The 17,006-nt window shown below is 33.4% G+C and overlaps 1 protein-coding gene across 4 annotated transcripts in view; it reads right to left on the bottom strand.

The window, feature by feature from the left end:
- Positions 1–1,768: 1,768 nt before the first annotated feature.
- Positions 1,769–17,006, bottom strand: part of KPNA4 (karyopherin subunit alpha 4) — a 58,805-nt gene continuing 43,567 nt past the window's right edge. For all 4 annotated transcript variants that reach the window (XM_019626832.1, XM_019626848.1, XM_019626839.1 and 1 more), the window contains 7 exons: positions 16,585–16,716; positions 12,207–12,335; positions 10,742–10,846; positions 9,501–9,572; positions 8,235–8,397; positions 5,725–5,819; positions 1,769–3,789 (listed from right to left, as the gene is read on the bottom strand). In XM_019626832.1, the coding sequence (XP_019482377.1) occupies positions 3,691–3,789; positions 5,725–5,819; positions 8,235–8,397; positions 9,501–9,572; positions 10,742–10,846; positions 12,207–12,335; positions 16,585–16,716 (795 nt within the window). In that variant the 3' untranslated portion in view covers positions 1,769–3,690. The remainder of the gene's footprint in view (positions 3,790–5,724; positions 5,820–8,234; positions 8,398–9,500; positions 9,573–10,741; positions 10,847–12,206; positions 12,336–16,584; positions 16,717–17,006) is intronic.

Raw genomic sequence — 17,006 nt, 5'->3', positions numbered from 1 at the left:
ATGTATATACATTTTGAAGGAAGCTGGTCCAGAGTTTTCATTAGACTCTCATAGGTTACCTTGATCCAAAAAATAAACTTGCAATACATTAGGTGACCACCTTGTTAACTGCTCCAGGTCTAAACACTGATATTCCCTTCCGATAAGGGGAACTGTAAGAGGACTCCCAAGATTCCTTGCTGTACATACCCTTTATAAACCCGTGAGGATTTCTGAATGTATATATAATAAGAGATCATCCTGGGGGTGAGGCTACAGTCCTAAGCAAAGAAAAAGGGTTTTTGCAGGTGTAATTAAGGCACTAATCAATTTGGCTTTGAGTTCATCAAAAAGGAGATTATCCCTGGTGGGCCTGACTTAATCGAGAGAGCTTAAGGTCTTCTCTGAGATCAGATTCTCCAGCAGGCCATGAGTTCTACAGCTGCAAGGAATGGCTTCTGTCATAGGAGCATGCAAGAGGACCCTGGCTTCAGATGAGGCTCTGGCTCTGGCTGAAACCTTGACTGCAGCCTTGTGAGATCCTGAGCACAGGACCTAGCTGAGCTGTACCTAGACTCCTGATCCACAGAAACTGTGAAATAAATATATGTTTTAAATATATGAAGGAACTGAGGCAATGGAGAATCCAAATAGGGTGCTCCACAAATTGCAGTAATGTTACAATAAACCCAGTCATTTTACAAAGAAAAAAAAAATCTATGAATTGCAGTCCTCAAGTAAGCCTAAACTAAATGTTAAAAAAAATCTTCCAGATGCATTTTGAATGATTACTCAATAGCTTCAATCATAGGAATGCGTTAGGTCTCATTTAATGTGGAAAGTACTAAATCCATCATGACACAATTGAAAGGAAACAAACTTTAAAGGTATCTTTTAGACCAGAGCTCCTCACACACCTGTGTTATTACCTTATTTTTCTAGTACTTGGGAAGGACTCAGGGCTCCAAAAAGGCAGTTCAAGACATGGGAAGCCATGAACATTAAGCTTACTGAAGGCTTATTATTCGATTTCCCCCCTCATCTCAATAATGCTCTGTGTTAAAAATGAATCCGTTTCCTAGGTCACTGGAGAATAAAACAAAAGAGTTGTGTTCAAATCAGTTAACTGTGGTGTACTGTTATTGTGCTGAAACAAATTTCACACACAGAGAAGTCCTTCCTAGAATTCTATTAGAATATCAGTGTCTTGTATGAGGCCATGGGTAGAAATGAAATACTCAGACCATCAGGTAGCCCTTGTACTCAGAGATGTTGAAATCATCCACAACTGGTATGTATATAACAATTACTATTCTATAAAATCATTTGGCTTACTATAACCACATCAAGTTACTTTGAACCAAGTTTTTGTTTACTAAGAAACATGAATCACGCAAAGTATTGTTACGTTCACCTTGTGGTTAACCTAAGACTTCAATAAAAACCATGTGTGTTTGCAATCTATCATTTGGAGTCATACTGAAATTATAGTAATACTTAAAATATAGCTTGTCTCTCTCAGTCCACGTTGCTGGAAGAATGAAGAACAGTCAAAACCTTGGTTTTGACAAGGAGAAAGCAGAAGCATAGATGGATGGTGTCACCTGAATAAATTCAATGGGTTAAAATATTACCAAGTCTATACTGAAATTATAGAACTTAAGAAATTTTCTTCTGTTATGTTGGTTCTAGGTCAAAAGCTTAAGAGAGACAAGCTAATATAATCGATTGAACTACACTCTACATTTATATATATAAAAATCCACACAGCACGCACACACACCCCATGTAAAACATTTCTTTAAGTTTTAATGTTTATTTCCCCAAGACAGCCTAGCCTGCATTCTACTCGAATAAATTTTACAAGCTAGTTTTCTGCTGCTTCTAGTTTTAAACTTTAACCATGTTTCTGATGACAAGGAATGCTGCAAAAATACTCTAGTTCAACAAAGAGTTATGATCACAAAATAATTTTTATCCATTCTACAGTGTTTCAGAATTACCAGTTGATTTTAAACACAAAGTAGATATAGATGCTAATGGTGGCTAATCTGGTATGTTTCTTATAGCAAACTGTTGTTCATGCAACACTTGTGCTCAAAGGGGAAGGCACAGGATTTCCTACAATGAGCCACCTTATAAAGAGTTCTTTTTGTACAAATTAATTTATGTCACATTTAATTTAGTGTGCATAACCTCAAAACTGAGGTATTATTCCAATTTATAAAAACCACTTGCATAACTTTTATGCAAGTTTTAAAAATACAAAGTTTTCTCCCTAAAGTGGCTCAAAATAGATTGTTCATGGCTGCCTACATCTAAGATAAAAAGATTCTAAAACAACTGAACAGATTAGGCATATTATTAAAGGTGTTCAAACTATTACTTGATTTGTACATCTATTCAAACCTCTTCATCGGTCTTTATTCAGCAGTACATATGCACCAAATTCCATTTTAGAAGTTTCCATATCATTTTCATAGAAAACAAAGTTTGAAAACAAATAACATTTAAGCACAGCACGGTATTCTACCACAACTGAAACTTTTTTCTTCTTCTTCTTTACAGGACTCAACAAAATCTAAAAATGAACTATGCTGTAGATTTACCTCATGCAAAGATCTTTATGTTATCTCTGAAAATGAAAAGGATGGCTTTTTAAAGTACATTTTACTGTTTTATACTATTATGGCAACTTGTGTACTGCAACAGTCTATTTTGAGGGAAATTTATGATTTTTTTCCATGCAAAAATCTACACAAATTAGTTTTGATGATATGGAAAGCTTTTCATAGCATCAAACATTCATCTGGTGCAAATGCACAGGGAAACCTTCCTGAAAAGTTTTCTGACTTGAGAAGCAACTAAAAAGCCATTCTAAGTAAAAAACAAAGAAAAAAAAAACAAAGAAAAAAAAAAACTAAAAAAAGAAAAAAGGAGTCGGGTGGGAGAAGGGAAAGAGGAATAGAAAACACAGGCTGCAGAGTAAACCAATGTCTGCTGCTAAACCGGTCTTTGTTTTCATGTCCAGTGTACATTAACACTTATGATCTCATTTTGATGATTTATTAGGTTTGTTATCAGCCCCCTGAAGGCGAATCAAGCTTGCATGCGTTCACATACAGCACCACAACCATACCTCTCGTACACAGTCACTCCAGTACTAGGAGTCTGCTTCATGAGTGAAGAGCCCTAGATTTGAAAGATGAACCTGGCTGTCTATCACTGAGCCAGACATTCATTCAACACTGTCCATTCACACGTTGCTTCATAGCAAGGCCTGGGCTCCTTTTCCTTTGACTTATATGGGCATCCTATTCTCTTTTATGCTTACAAGGCTTGAAGATGATAGTACTGCACTTTCCCCTCAATTAACATAGAGTAAGTCAATGTTCCTTCTCAGGCACTGAAGATCTGTGACCTGTAGCCCTTTTTACTTTGAACAACCTAAATAAGCATTCATGTAAAGTTTTCGTTACATTTTGCCACTCATTCTCACTCGCACCCACTCGCCATCTTGACCTCATTTGGGCATTTTCTGTGATTCCAAATGAAATCTTCACATTTTCTTTCCCGATTTAATGCAGCAGCAGATCCCATGAGCCAAGCTTGATGGATCAAACCTTTTTATATATATGTATATATATATATATACATATATATATATATATATCTCAGTGCTGCATTGTACCTAACTTCCACAACATCTTTCTAAAACTGGAACCCTTCTGTTGGTACATTGGAAGATGAATTGAAACCAAATGTTCCACCTTGTATTGCCTCTGGAACAAGGCTAGGATCTTCATCAATCTAAGGGGGGAAAAAAGATGATTAGTTTTAAATTATACATAAATAGCATTATAGTAATACTCCCATTTCCCCTAAAAAAAGTATGAGAAATGACGAGTGCCAACATTGTCCTACCATCTCTTTAGAAAGCTGAAGCATTTTGTAAAGGCTTTTTCTTAAGGATGCCAAAATGAGAGGAAACTTAAGATAATATGGTATCTTCCAAAAGAATGAAATAGAAGCAATAAATTGGAGATGGAACTACATCTCACACTGAGAGGATACTCACTATAATTTCCCTTGTACCTAGGCAAACAGATAAAGTTAATGACATTAAAAAATTAATGCCACCACTTTTAGATTAAGTGTAACCTTTGATTAATTTCTAAACAGCAATTAGAGACAAATGACATTTGGGCTCAAAATAGTAAAATAATAGCTCTGCTAATAATGGATAAATAATATTCTATATGCTTTATATCTAAAGGTTCTTTTCTGAAATACCACAAAATTATGAGTCTATAGTGTAGTTTCTATAAATATGCACATCATCTGAGTTATTCTTTTCACAATGTAAGAGAATAACAAAGAACTGCGTGCTGAGGTATTAGAAATCACAATGCCCCATGTACATCTACAATTGCAAATTAACACTTCCAAAAACCCAACTTTAAAGACACGTGATAAAAGCTACCCTTAAAAGAATATGCTATTCATGGATTTTATTTATTTAACTGGCATTATATTCTAAATAGGACTTGATCATCTACAGGATTGCTTATCTAAATAGCTTGATCATCTATAAGTAAAGAATCTATAATTTTCTTTTCTAGTATAGTCATGCGCCATGTAACAACTGGGATATGATCTGAGAAATTTGTTGCTAGGTGATTTGTCGTGCGAACATCAGAGTGCACTTTCACAAACCTAGATGGTATAGCCTACTATTGTAATTGTATGGGCTATACTTTTATATGACTGGCAGTGCCGTAGGTTTGTTTACACCAGCATTACCACAAACATGTAAGTAATGCATTGTGGTACAATGTTATGAGGGCTTTATTGTCACTAGGTAACAGGTATTTTTCAGCTTACCATTATAATTTAGGGGACCAGGGTTGTATATGTGCTCCATCGTTGACTGAAATGTCGTTACATGGTGTGTGACTGGTACTGTCTTTGTCAGGTTAATGTTTGAACAATAGATGTTTAACAAAATGTTTAATAATATTCCATTCTTTTCTGATAATGCAGAAAAGTCTGTGGTATAAGACTTATTCTTTAAAAAGTTGAGTAAAACATTCAAGGAAGTCACTGGTGACTGTATCTAATCATTATAATTTTCTAAGGAACAACTGGTTTAATTTTAGATTTACCTTTCCGAAGAGGCAATACTAAAAATAAGTTAATACTCTAATTTTAACTACCATACACTGACAATCTGAAGGTACTTTGTATACTACACCTTACATTATATAGTAACTTATTGTTCTTGATGATTTATTATTTTCGTTTTATCTATCTAGCTTCATATTTGTTTCCGGTCACCAACTAAAAATAACAGTGAGAATATAGTCAGATATAGATTAACTAATTGTCATAAAGGATTTATTATTATAGGATATACTAGTATCACTATTTTGTTTATAAACATGTTATGCTATTAACAGTATAAAATATGAGAATTATAAAGACATCAAGTGAAAAATAAAGCCTGACTTATCCAGTGTCCAAAAAAAAATCTTTAACTTTTTTGCCTTTTATAGTACTACTTTTTTCATGCCCTGAGGGATTTCAAAATATTGAAATAATTATGTTTCTGAAATAAGTGACATTACTGTCATATACCCTATTTAATTCCCCACCAAAATATATACATATCCTAGCTTACTATATTATTTTATCCAGACTTATGTTTATACATAAAACTAAGAAAACTACAAAGTTATTAAGTACATCATCTGAAGAGAAGAACTGATCAATGATCTCATAGGCCAATTTGTAGATGTCTTCGTTTTCATGATTTTGAAGTTGTTCGATTTTCTCCAGTCCTGTAAGAGATTTTATTAAGTGAAACAATGGTAATACTTAAAAAAGTTGAGACAAAAAAGTTACAATAATCTTGGAACCACATAATATAATTTTGGGATTGCAAATCTACAATTTTTTTGAATCTATTTTAAAGGTGAATCTTAAAATAAAAAGATTTTATGCACAAAGATATAGCATATTTATCTTAAAAAATTAACAACCTGAGTGTTTCAATGCATATAAATGACTAAGTAAGCAATGGGACATTGATCTATTTAGCAGAATACTATATAACCAATATTTATAAGGAGAAGTAACATGTAAAATTGCTCTTCTTTGTTAAAAGCAGATTCTTTCTACTTTCTAGCATCTGCCAAGTTTTTCTAGTAAAGCATGTAAAAAAAAGTTTTAAATACTGGTGATTAATAAATATAAATGTTAAGACATCTGTTACGTATAATGTAAAATGATCAAGATCACAGTATTTCAGGGAAAAATGGACTCTTCCCTGTAAACATTAATGAGTTTATTAATCATAGGCAGAAACACTAAAAATATATAAACTTAACTTGTTGATATGCAAATTAGATCTTGTTTTCTTTTTAGGAAGAATAATTTTAAGGTCTCTGCAATAAAGTGAAATTGCCCTTTTATGAGTGTTCCTCTATCCTTTATATAGCGGAGGTTATTTGGGGCTCATTTCTCGCTCTATATACTCCTTATTGGACCCTTCCATTAAAAAACTAGCTACTAATATAGGCTGAGGACTTGTACATCTACAGCTTCAGTTCTTTTCTGAGCTTCAGATGCATAAAATTTACATGCCTTTATGTTACTTCCATGAGGACATTTCACAGGTACCTAAAACTTGAACTGTTCAAAACACAATGTGTTTTGTCTTGACTCATTTAAACTGTTTGTTCTGCTGTATGCTTACTTGGTAATAACAACAGCTTGAAATCTGAGAAAGCCTAAGTTCCCCTTTCCTTTGATACTCTATCATCAAATCTCAAAAACCTCTAAGTTTATGTTTTGAATCTTGTGATCTCTCCTTTGTCTCTATCATCACTGCCTTCATTTATTGTGACCCAACCACTATATACTTTCCTAACTAGCTTCCTGCTTCCTGTCTCCAGTGTGTCCCATTCCTCTAATATCCATGGATCCATCTAAACATACTAATGGCTTACCAAGTAAAATCTTCCAATGGTTTGTCATACCCTAGGGCAGAATCCATTGGGGAGCTTATGAAATACCGATTTATGGGCCTCACCTCCAGTGAGGTAGTCAATGCTCAAGATCTGTGTTTTAATTTTAATGCATAAAATTTTAATAATTACATGGTAAAAAAAAGGTAGTGAAACATTTTTAACCATGCTTGTTTTAATTTTTCTGATACTCACTTCCTAATTAGTTCCCTAACGCTATTCCCCGTCTTCTGTTCCTAACTTGACAGTTATGCATTTTTTAAATTCTATTTGTCATTTAATAACTTTAAAAATACTTATTTCTAATTCATTTTCAAACCTCTGAACTCCTCCAGTAAGTAAGTTGAAAATGTGGTTCTCCTCCTCTTATTGTTACCTCTCCCTTCATTTATTTCTCAACTTCTGTCAAGAAATACCTTTACTTTATGCTTATCCAGGTTAATAAATGACATTTACATTTTGTTCCACACCACATTGGAAACTTCCATGTTATGTGTACTTGTTAATGCAAAGAGCTGAAAGCCACATTTGAAAGGTAATGCTGTTTACATTCCAGGTGGCTCTGGCACACAGCCAGATTTCAGAACTACTGCCCTATAAAAGTTATCTGCTGTGCTACAAAGCTTGTAGGACTGCAGGGGCCTGCTTATCTATCGGCTATGTTTCGAGCCTCATCTGTTGGCAGTTTCTACCCCATACTTTGTGATTCAGCAACAATGAACTACTTATAATTTGCTGAATGCTATTTCTCACCTCAGACTTTGCTCATGGTGTTATCTCTGCCTGGAACACCTTTCATCCCTTTTTACTTTATTAGTCCTTATTCATCTCTCAAAATCCAGCTCAGGTGTCACTTCCTGCTTCTTCCAGGATGGATTAGGTATTTCATTTTGTTGTACATTTCTAGTAGGGTAATTAGCACATTAAATCAGTTCATATTTATCTCCATAACTAGACTACATGCCTTGAGGGCAAGAAGTGTGTCTTGTTTACTACTGTCTTCCAAGTACCTCAGTACAATGCCTGTTCAACATTCGGCAGCAATTCAGTTACCTAAGCATATGCAAGAAGCTGAGCAGGACTATACACATACAACACAGTATTTACTTTATTCTGATACTTGATTATCTAAGGCAGAAAAATACAGAGCGCTATATTAGTCGGAAAATAAAACTAGTTTCAAAAAAGAATATTAAAATGTGTAATAATAGCTTATGATAAACTTACCTCCACATTCTTCTATAAGATTGGCTATGGTTTCTGCCTCATCTTCAGCCATTTTTAATATATTACTTAGTCCATCAAGTACTACTTGTACAACTTGTGCATCTTTTACAGTCAGCAAGTTGCAAAACGGTGGAATAACATTTTGTTGGATTAGGTAGGCCACCTGAAAAATAAAAACACCATGCTATAATAAACGTTAAGTGAACTTTTTTTGTGGCCCATATTATCTCACTAGAATAATTCTGACTTCAAAATTTTGACCATGGAAACATGACCTTATCTCTCACATGTTAAGTTAGACTACATTAATCTAACCTTCATTTCTTTTTTGTGTAGTAAGTTTATTTTTCTTGAACTTAGAATAAAAAATAAAGTGAAAATGAAGGAGTCAATTTAATATAAAACGTTTCTTTGCCATAAGGAGAACTTCTTTCAAAAATCCTTTCCCTTTTAATGTTAATAAATTAAAAAATCAGTTAAGAGGCTGCATATTTTTAAAAAAACTATACTTGTTCAATGTGAGAGCATCAACTGGCTCTTTACTGTAACATTTAGCGCTCTCATACACCTGGCTACCTTCAATTCACTATTCTATTGGTTCTGCAATATTTTCATAATATTTTTCTATTTTGTTAGTCATTATTTCCATGTATTATATTTATATTCTGTTTTTATTCCTATTTAAGTGGATTTACTACTCACCACCAGTCTACATCTTATTTGTAACAATGATCAGTTTATTGTTTATCAGCTCCGAATTCACCCTTTTTAACTACCTATGAAACATATCTGGGACCTTTAAAACATTTTCTTTTGCCAGATGGCACAATGTTAAGCTCTGTCACCAGCACTCTAGTTCCTACTCCCAGCCTGTTAGTTGAAGTTAAGTTCCTACCAAGTGGCTGGTAAATTTTTGTTTTTTTACTTGTTAGGAGAATCTATGCAGCAGTTTCATTCTGCACAATTCACCTATAAAAGTTCTGATTTTTTTCTTAATTCTATTACAAAACAAAAACACAACCCCAACTCTAAGTGCTTCAATCTAATGATGGATTAGGAAATTTCTGAAGGTCAAGTTGAAAAGAGAACTCTTATCATCTATGAAATATAACAAAAGTCAAGGTGTCACTTTTATATGAAAAAAAAACCCATCACAGAAAGTCTATTATCTAGCTATTATTTTAAATGATTTACTGGAATCTAAATCTTAAATTATCTGTACTGTTATTTTACCAGTTTTGAGAAATAAAGAAGAGCTGAACTTACTTGATCTTTTCTTCCACTAATTGTTAAGTTACTTATGGCCCAAGCAGCTTCTTTCTGAGTGCCAAAATCCCCCTGTAAAAGCAAAGCAAAGGATACCAATTGCAATATAGAGTAAACTGGAAAAAATGTTTTTTGAAATGATTTTTCAACTGTTTATTTCCCCTGGTTTACATCTAGCCTTTCTATATGCACACATAATTCTTATTTATTAAGATAAGCCTTTGGACCCAATCTACCCTAAACAAATGGAGACTTGTTTTTGTAATCTATGCTGGCAACAAACTGACTTGTTATATATTAATCTAATAATATTAGATTAAATGAAGTCAAGGATAAAATAAAATTAAGTCAACAAATATAGGAACATGTACAATTTCATTTTAATCAAAGAAATGTCAAATTAAAATAAAGTATCCTTTTAAACATGTAAACTTAAAAAATGATAATGCCCACCATTAATAAGACTATGATAAAAACATTACCCTCATATATTGCCTTTCAAATACAAATTGAAAAACGTATTTAAAAATCATTTAAAAAGTCACATGATTTAATAATCTCACCTTTGAGAATTTACCAAGAAAATAATTTAAAACAAAGTAAGCCTGATCTACCAGTTTACAGGAAAAGTAGTTTCTCCTACTACCAGATTGCAGACAACCAGGAGAAATAAGATAGAGATATCATCTCTTTAATTATAGATTAGTGTTCAGAAAAGACCCTCACGGCTGTGATTATGACATTCTAAATTGTCTCTTTCCCAAACATTAATGTAAACATGAGATATGATGCAGCATATTATTAAATAGCACACTTACTTGCTGTTCGATCTTGGGCAATTTATTTGTCTATACTATAGTTTCTTCATCTGTCAAATGGGAATAATTCTTAACCTCACAGTTACAGTATTAAATGAAGTAATATACGTAATTAAAGTGCTTAGAACAGTAGGTAAGCATGTATAATCAGTAGTAATAATATGAATGTTTAACAAATCCCAGGATAATGATAATTTTGGTAAAAGAATGATACGGAAGAATGGCCAGGAGTTCCTAAAAGAAATGTTTCTTGTATATAAAAACTGCTGGGTTTGGAAGTTTTAATATTAATACCATTTTGCTGCAGTATTCATGTGAACTGTATAGGTTCTAATTAAAAAACAGGAAAGTATATATTCACATAATTTGTTAAATTTAAATCCCTGTACTCTTACTCAGATAAATACAAGATGATTTTCTTACCTTATCCAAAAGGTGTATTATCATTGGGACAAGATTGGCATCAATTACTGCCTGAACCTGCTGCTGATTTCCTGCAGTGATGTTAGATAGGAACCACACTGCTTCCTGTGGAACAAGACCCCTTCAATATTTCTCATTAAAAAATAAAATCTGCATCTGAACTAAGAAAAAATACATTCACTACAATGCTCAACTGATTTTATTATAGAATGAGTTCCATAATAAAAATTTTAGGAATCTCAGCTCCTCTACTACTCCCTTTTCATATTTTCTTTGGATAAATTGCTAATGGTCCTAATCCAAGTCATAGTGAATTAACCCTTCTAGAGAATTCTTGAAAGCAATTTCCCAAACACTAAGACTCAAAAGAAGCTTGGCTGAACAATATTAAGGAATCAATGAGCTGTAATACAAACACAAATTCTAAAACTATTGTAAACAAGATTTAGCATCCTGTGCTTTATACTCTATTGTATTCTGATTAATAGTCCTAGCCAAAGTAGACGAATCTCAATATCTATAATAACTGACACATGAAAAATGAAATAGTGGGTTGTTTTAATACACTTATTTGTAAGTCATTCATTGTACCACTTCCCTGGCCTAGCTTAATGATCTTTTTATGGTACCCTTTTCACTACAATGGTGCTACTTTTGCCAAGATGTTTATAAGTTTTTTACAAGTTTCATAGATAATAAATGCACAATGAAATTACAGTTAGCATGAAACGGCAAAATATCTACTTAACATCCTATTGTAAGACATTACTGTAATTTATCAAACTTAATAAATTTATCAGTTTACTAAAGGGAAACATTTTTTCTATTTTAAGAAACTAATAGTAAACAAGTTTTACTCCAAAAACTTAGTATTAGCTAGTGTGCAATAGGCTCTTCTGGATCAGATCACAGGACCATGTTTAATGAACCTGTTAGAGATTTTAGGGTGCTAGGCTACTTAGGTGAGCTGTTCTTGGGTTATAATCATCGGCAGTGTTGTAAGCACCAACCCATGCATTTCTACAACAGCCTCAGATGCACTCCAATATCAGCATCACCAGTCAGGGCCCCCTTTTCATAGCCTCCATGAGCGCACACGCGTACACACACACACACACACACACACACACACACACACAGTTTCTCTATTAAGTGTCTATAAAGTATTAAACCTAGATTACTTAACTTACATATTAAAAATTTCCAATCATACAACATTCAACACCCAATTATCTCTATTTCATCATTTCCAAGAGAGCCAAAATTGCACTATTTACAATTGATTTATTTATGGAAAATCATATACTAATCCATGCTACAAAGAGTAAAATATTTTAGCTTCTCATGTCTAAATTACAGTTTATATTAATAATCAATATTATAGACAGTTGAGTCCCTAACTTTACCAATGAAAACTGCTGATATTTTATATGCTATTTATTAAATAGTATTTAAAAATACTTACTTTATTAATTTTCTCTTTGGGATGTGTCAGAAGTGCTGGGAAATGTGACAGAGCATCACAGTTCAAAACTACTTGCGTTTGCTCATCAGTTCCAGTAACAATGTTGCCCACAGCTCGAAGTGCAGCAGTCTGAAGCATAAGAAGATTTAATGAGATGCTGTTCTATGTGAAATATTTCTTCTTACCACAGAGGTATGTTAGGCAGGTAAATGAACGATATATTCATTCACTCATGCCAACCTAACCTTTTTGAACAAGTTATGTCAGACACTGATTTACAAACAGAAGATTCAATAGGACACACACAAATTTCAGCTCTTATGAAGCTTACATTATTGTAGAAGTCAGTCAATAAACAAATAAGGATAATTTTAGGTAGCAATTAGGGCCATAAAGAAAATAAGGTAGTATATTTGATTTTAGATTCAATGTTTCAGTAAGTTAACAACAAAAACACAGTGGCTTTCTGTAGGAAAGCAGGAACTTGCTTAATACATGAGATTTTACCATCACATGAATTTGAATTATTTTTTTTTTAGTTGTATTAGGTCCTTTTCTGTTAAGTTAAAGACTTCTGTTTTTTGGCTAATTTTTCCTTCTACAAGACAAATAACCCAGGGCTTTACTTTTCAACTGAGATATAATTCAAATAACATAAAATTCAACTTTTCAAAGTGTACAATTCAGAGGTTCTTAGTATATTCAAAGTTGTGCAATCATAACTAGTATATAAATCCAGAATATTTTCATCACCCCAAAAAAGGATAGCTGTACCCACTAGCAGTAATTCCCATCCCCTTCACCCCTAGGTTGCTGGCAACCACTATGCCTGTCCCTGTGGATTTGCCTATTCTGAATATTTCATATAATTGTAATAAAATACAGCAGGTGACCTTTTGTGTTTGACTTCTTTCACTAACATAATGCTTTCAAGGTCCATCCATGTTGTAGCCATGTAATAGCACTTCACTCCTTTTTGTGGCCAAATAATATTCCATTGTATGGATAGACCTCATTTTATTTAACCATTCATTAGTTGATGAACATATGGATTATTTCCACTTTTCGACTATTAAGAATAATACTGCCACGAACATTTGTGTACCAGATTTTTTATGAACATATATTTTCAGTTCTCTTGGGTATATACCGTGTTTCCCCGAAAATAAGATCTAGCCAGAGAAGAAGCCCTAGCATGATTCCTCCAGGATATGGAGGGCATGCACCCCTCACATGAGGATTTTATAACCTGTTACAGGGAGAAGGGTGCCTTTTCAACAAACTCCTTCAGCTTAAAATATTCAGTATACCAAGGTGCCATATTTTGGCACCTAAAATCACACAAGGACTTATTTTCTGGCTAGGTCTTATTTTTGGGGAAACGGTACATGAGTGAAATCGCTGGGTCATATGTCCTTTAATTATTAGTTTCAGGTGTACAAAACATAGTGATTAGACATTTACACCACTCATAGAGTGATAACCCCACCAAGCTACTGCTCCTCTGACATCGTACATAACCATTATAATACCACTGACTATATTCCCTATGCTTATGCCTAACTTTTTGCGATACTGTCAAACGATATTCCAAAGAGGATGTACCAGTTTACATTCCCAACAGCAGTGTTTCAGGATTCCACTTTCCCTACATCCTTGCCAATGCCTGTTACTGTCCTTTTGATTACAGCCATCCTGGTGGGTATGAAGTAGTATCTCATTTTGATTTGTATTTCCTTAATGACTAATGAATGATGTGGAACATATTCTCATGTGGGTTATTCACCATTTGTATGTCATCTTTGGAAAACTATTTAAATCTTTTGTCCATTTTTAAATTGGGTTTATTGAGGTGAATACATTATATTTTGGATACAAGTACAAGTCCCTTTTAAGATATATATAATTTGCAAATATTCTCTATTCTGTAGCATGTCTTTTCACTTTCTTGATGTATCCTTAGAAGCAAGAGTTTTAAATTTTGTAGTCCAATTTATCTATTTTTTCCTTGGTTGCTTGTTGTGTCGAATATAAGAAACTACTGCTTAATCCAAGATCATAAAGATTTATTTCTATGTTTTCTTCTAAGAAGTTTGTACTTTTAGCTCTTATGGATGTTTGGTCCGTTTTAAGTTATTTTTAACAATATGGTGTGAAGTAGGGGTCCAACTTCACTCTTTTCCATGTGGATATCCAGCAGTGTCAGCACCATTTGTTGAATCACAATTTGTTCAAAAGACTTTTGCTCATTGAATTTTCTTGTTACCCTTGTTGAAAATCAATTGATCATAAATGCATGGGAGTTATTTTTTGGACTCCTGATTCATTTATATGTCTACCTGTATGCCAGTATCACAAAGTTTTGTTTATTCTAGCTTTGTAGTTAAGTTTTGAAAATGAGACATCCCCAAACTTTGTTCTTTTTCAAGATTGTTTTGGGCTCCTTGTATTTCTATGTGGATTTTACAATTAGCCTGTAAATTTATGCCAAAAAGGCACCTAGGATTTTAATAAAAATTGCATTCAATCTGTAGGTAAATTTGGGGTGCACTGCCATTCTAACAATACTAAGTCTTCTAATCCACGAACACAGATGGCTTTCCATTTCTTTAGGTCTTCTTTAATTTCTTTCAGAAATGTTTGGTAGAGACCCAGCGTCTTTAACAAATACATTTAAAAGGGGAAAGAAAAAAGAAGAAAGTTGTAGAGTAACAGAAACATAAAAACACTGCTACCAAATGTAATGTGTTGACCTTGTTTGGATATCGATTTGGTCAAACTGTGAAAACTTAATCAGTAAAATTTAGATACTGACTGGATTTTAACAGTAAGATTTCTTAAAGTGCTCTAGTAGCATTATAGTTATGTTAAAAAAAAAATAGCCTTACTTTTAGAGATGCAAGCTGGATGAAATTATAAGATATCTGGGATTTGTGTCAAATAATTTGGGGGGGAGTGAGTAGAGAGGAAACCCAAATGGAGGTCCATTACACTATTCTTTCTAATTCCTTAATTACAGCGACATAAAAGTTGAAAACATTTTTTAAAATCTCTATTAGTTACCAGATAAAGTATAGAACAGTAACTTTCCTTGAGAGCTGGCTAAAGAAAAATTCCAAGCCCTATTTTCTCAATGAAGTCCAGTATTAAAACTGAAGATATACTCTGAAAAAAACAAAATACAAACCAAAAACCTGTATCAACAAATAGGTATCACAATTAAGAAATGCAAACTTAATGATATCTAGTATGAATACTTAAAATAAGCCACAATTACCTCCAAATGACAGACTATTCTATTAATCAACTGTTTCTGAATTTAACTAAGAATACCCTCTTTCTTTAAAGTGCTTTAAATTTTAAGGCAGTGGGTCTCCAGTCTGACTGTACATGAATATCACATGAAGAGCTTTTGAAAGCCCAGCTTTCTAGGAAATACCCCAAATTTACTGAAACAGTATCTCTAGGGGTTGAGCAAGGGAAATATAATTTTTTTTTTCTTTAAGTGTCATAGTTGATTTTAATGTCCAGGCAGGGTTGAGAAATAGAGAAATCAGGCTAACAGTTCTCCTTATGCTATTATTGTACGTTATAAACTCTCAGTCATTATAAGATTAAAGCATACTGTTTACCTCAGAAAGGTAGGGAGAACTTGCTGCATCTCCTTTATCACTGCAGTTTGACAGTTACTGCTTATAATATTTTAGTCAACTCCTCACCTTCTCTTTTTTGGCTCTTCCTAGATGCAGGTTCTTTGGGATAAACCAAAGAACCAAAAATATCTTTTGGATACGTGAAAGGATTTAGAAAAAACAAAAAAACAAAATTGAAGAAAAAGATTTTAAATAATTGACAGGAAACAATTTAGGAAGCCCCTAAGCAGCATATTTAAGTACAATGCCTTTATCACAGTGCCAGTAAAACTAAGTATTAACTAAACTTAACAGGTACAGTGGAGGAGAGTAAAAAAGGACAGCGGGGCAGGGGAACAGGAGTAGGAGAGTGGAAGAAAATAAGAAAATGGGAAGAATAGAAAAAATAGAAGTATCAATATTTGTTTCAGATGCTACCCAAATTGCTATATGAATTGCCCTGGTCTACATTAGTAATCAGTAATTCACAAAGGAGCTGACTTGCCTTTATTTTTTTTATTGAGGGGTGGGGTGGGAGAAGAGAGAGGTTCTTGCTGAACTGTAGTAATCTTACCTAATTTTCTCCATCTTTAAAGTGGGGATACAACTCACTCTTTCCATCACAGATACATTGTTGTTATTAAGTTAAAAATGTACTTGAAACAATTGAAATTGTCCGTCTTTGAATGTCACACTTAACAAAAAAATGTAAGAAAAACTTACGTTTGTATCAACAAAAAACTTACCTGAACTTTAACCTCCTGGTGGCTAAGCAGAGGAACCAAATGAGGGACTATTCCAGAGTCTATTACCATCTGTATCTGTTCATTGCCAGCATCAGTAAGGTAAGAGAGGGCCCACACTGTATCTACCAATATCTAATGAATAAAATGAAAATTCAAATAGCCTTTGAATATTTTCTCATTTTAATAATTCTTAACCATACAGACTAATTTATGATTGTTCTACTACTTTCTTTTCCTCTAACCTCAATTCACTGGGATCTTAATCTTCTTTATTATACTATCAACACCTATGAATGTCTGCATCAAGTATGTACAATACATCTTTAAGCCATATTCAGAATGCTTAGGTTAATTATGATCACGATCAAGGCTAGTATCCAATCTTAATTCACTACGATACAGACACACTACATAGCACATGA

The sequence above is a fragment of the Hipposideros armiger genome, unplaced genomic scaffold, assembly GCF_001890085.2.
Source record: "Hipposideros armiger isolate ML-2016 unplaced genomic scaffold, ASM189008v1 scaffold_16, whole genome shotgun sequence".
NCBI lineage: Eukaryota > Metazoa > Chordata > Mammalia > Chiroptera > Hipposideridae > Hipposideros > Hipposideros armiger.
This window is presented reverse-complemented; position numbering and strand designations above follow the sequence as displayed.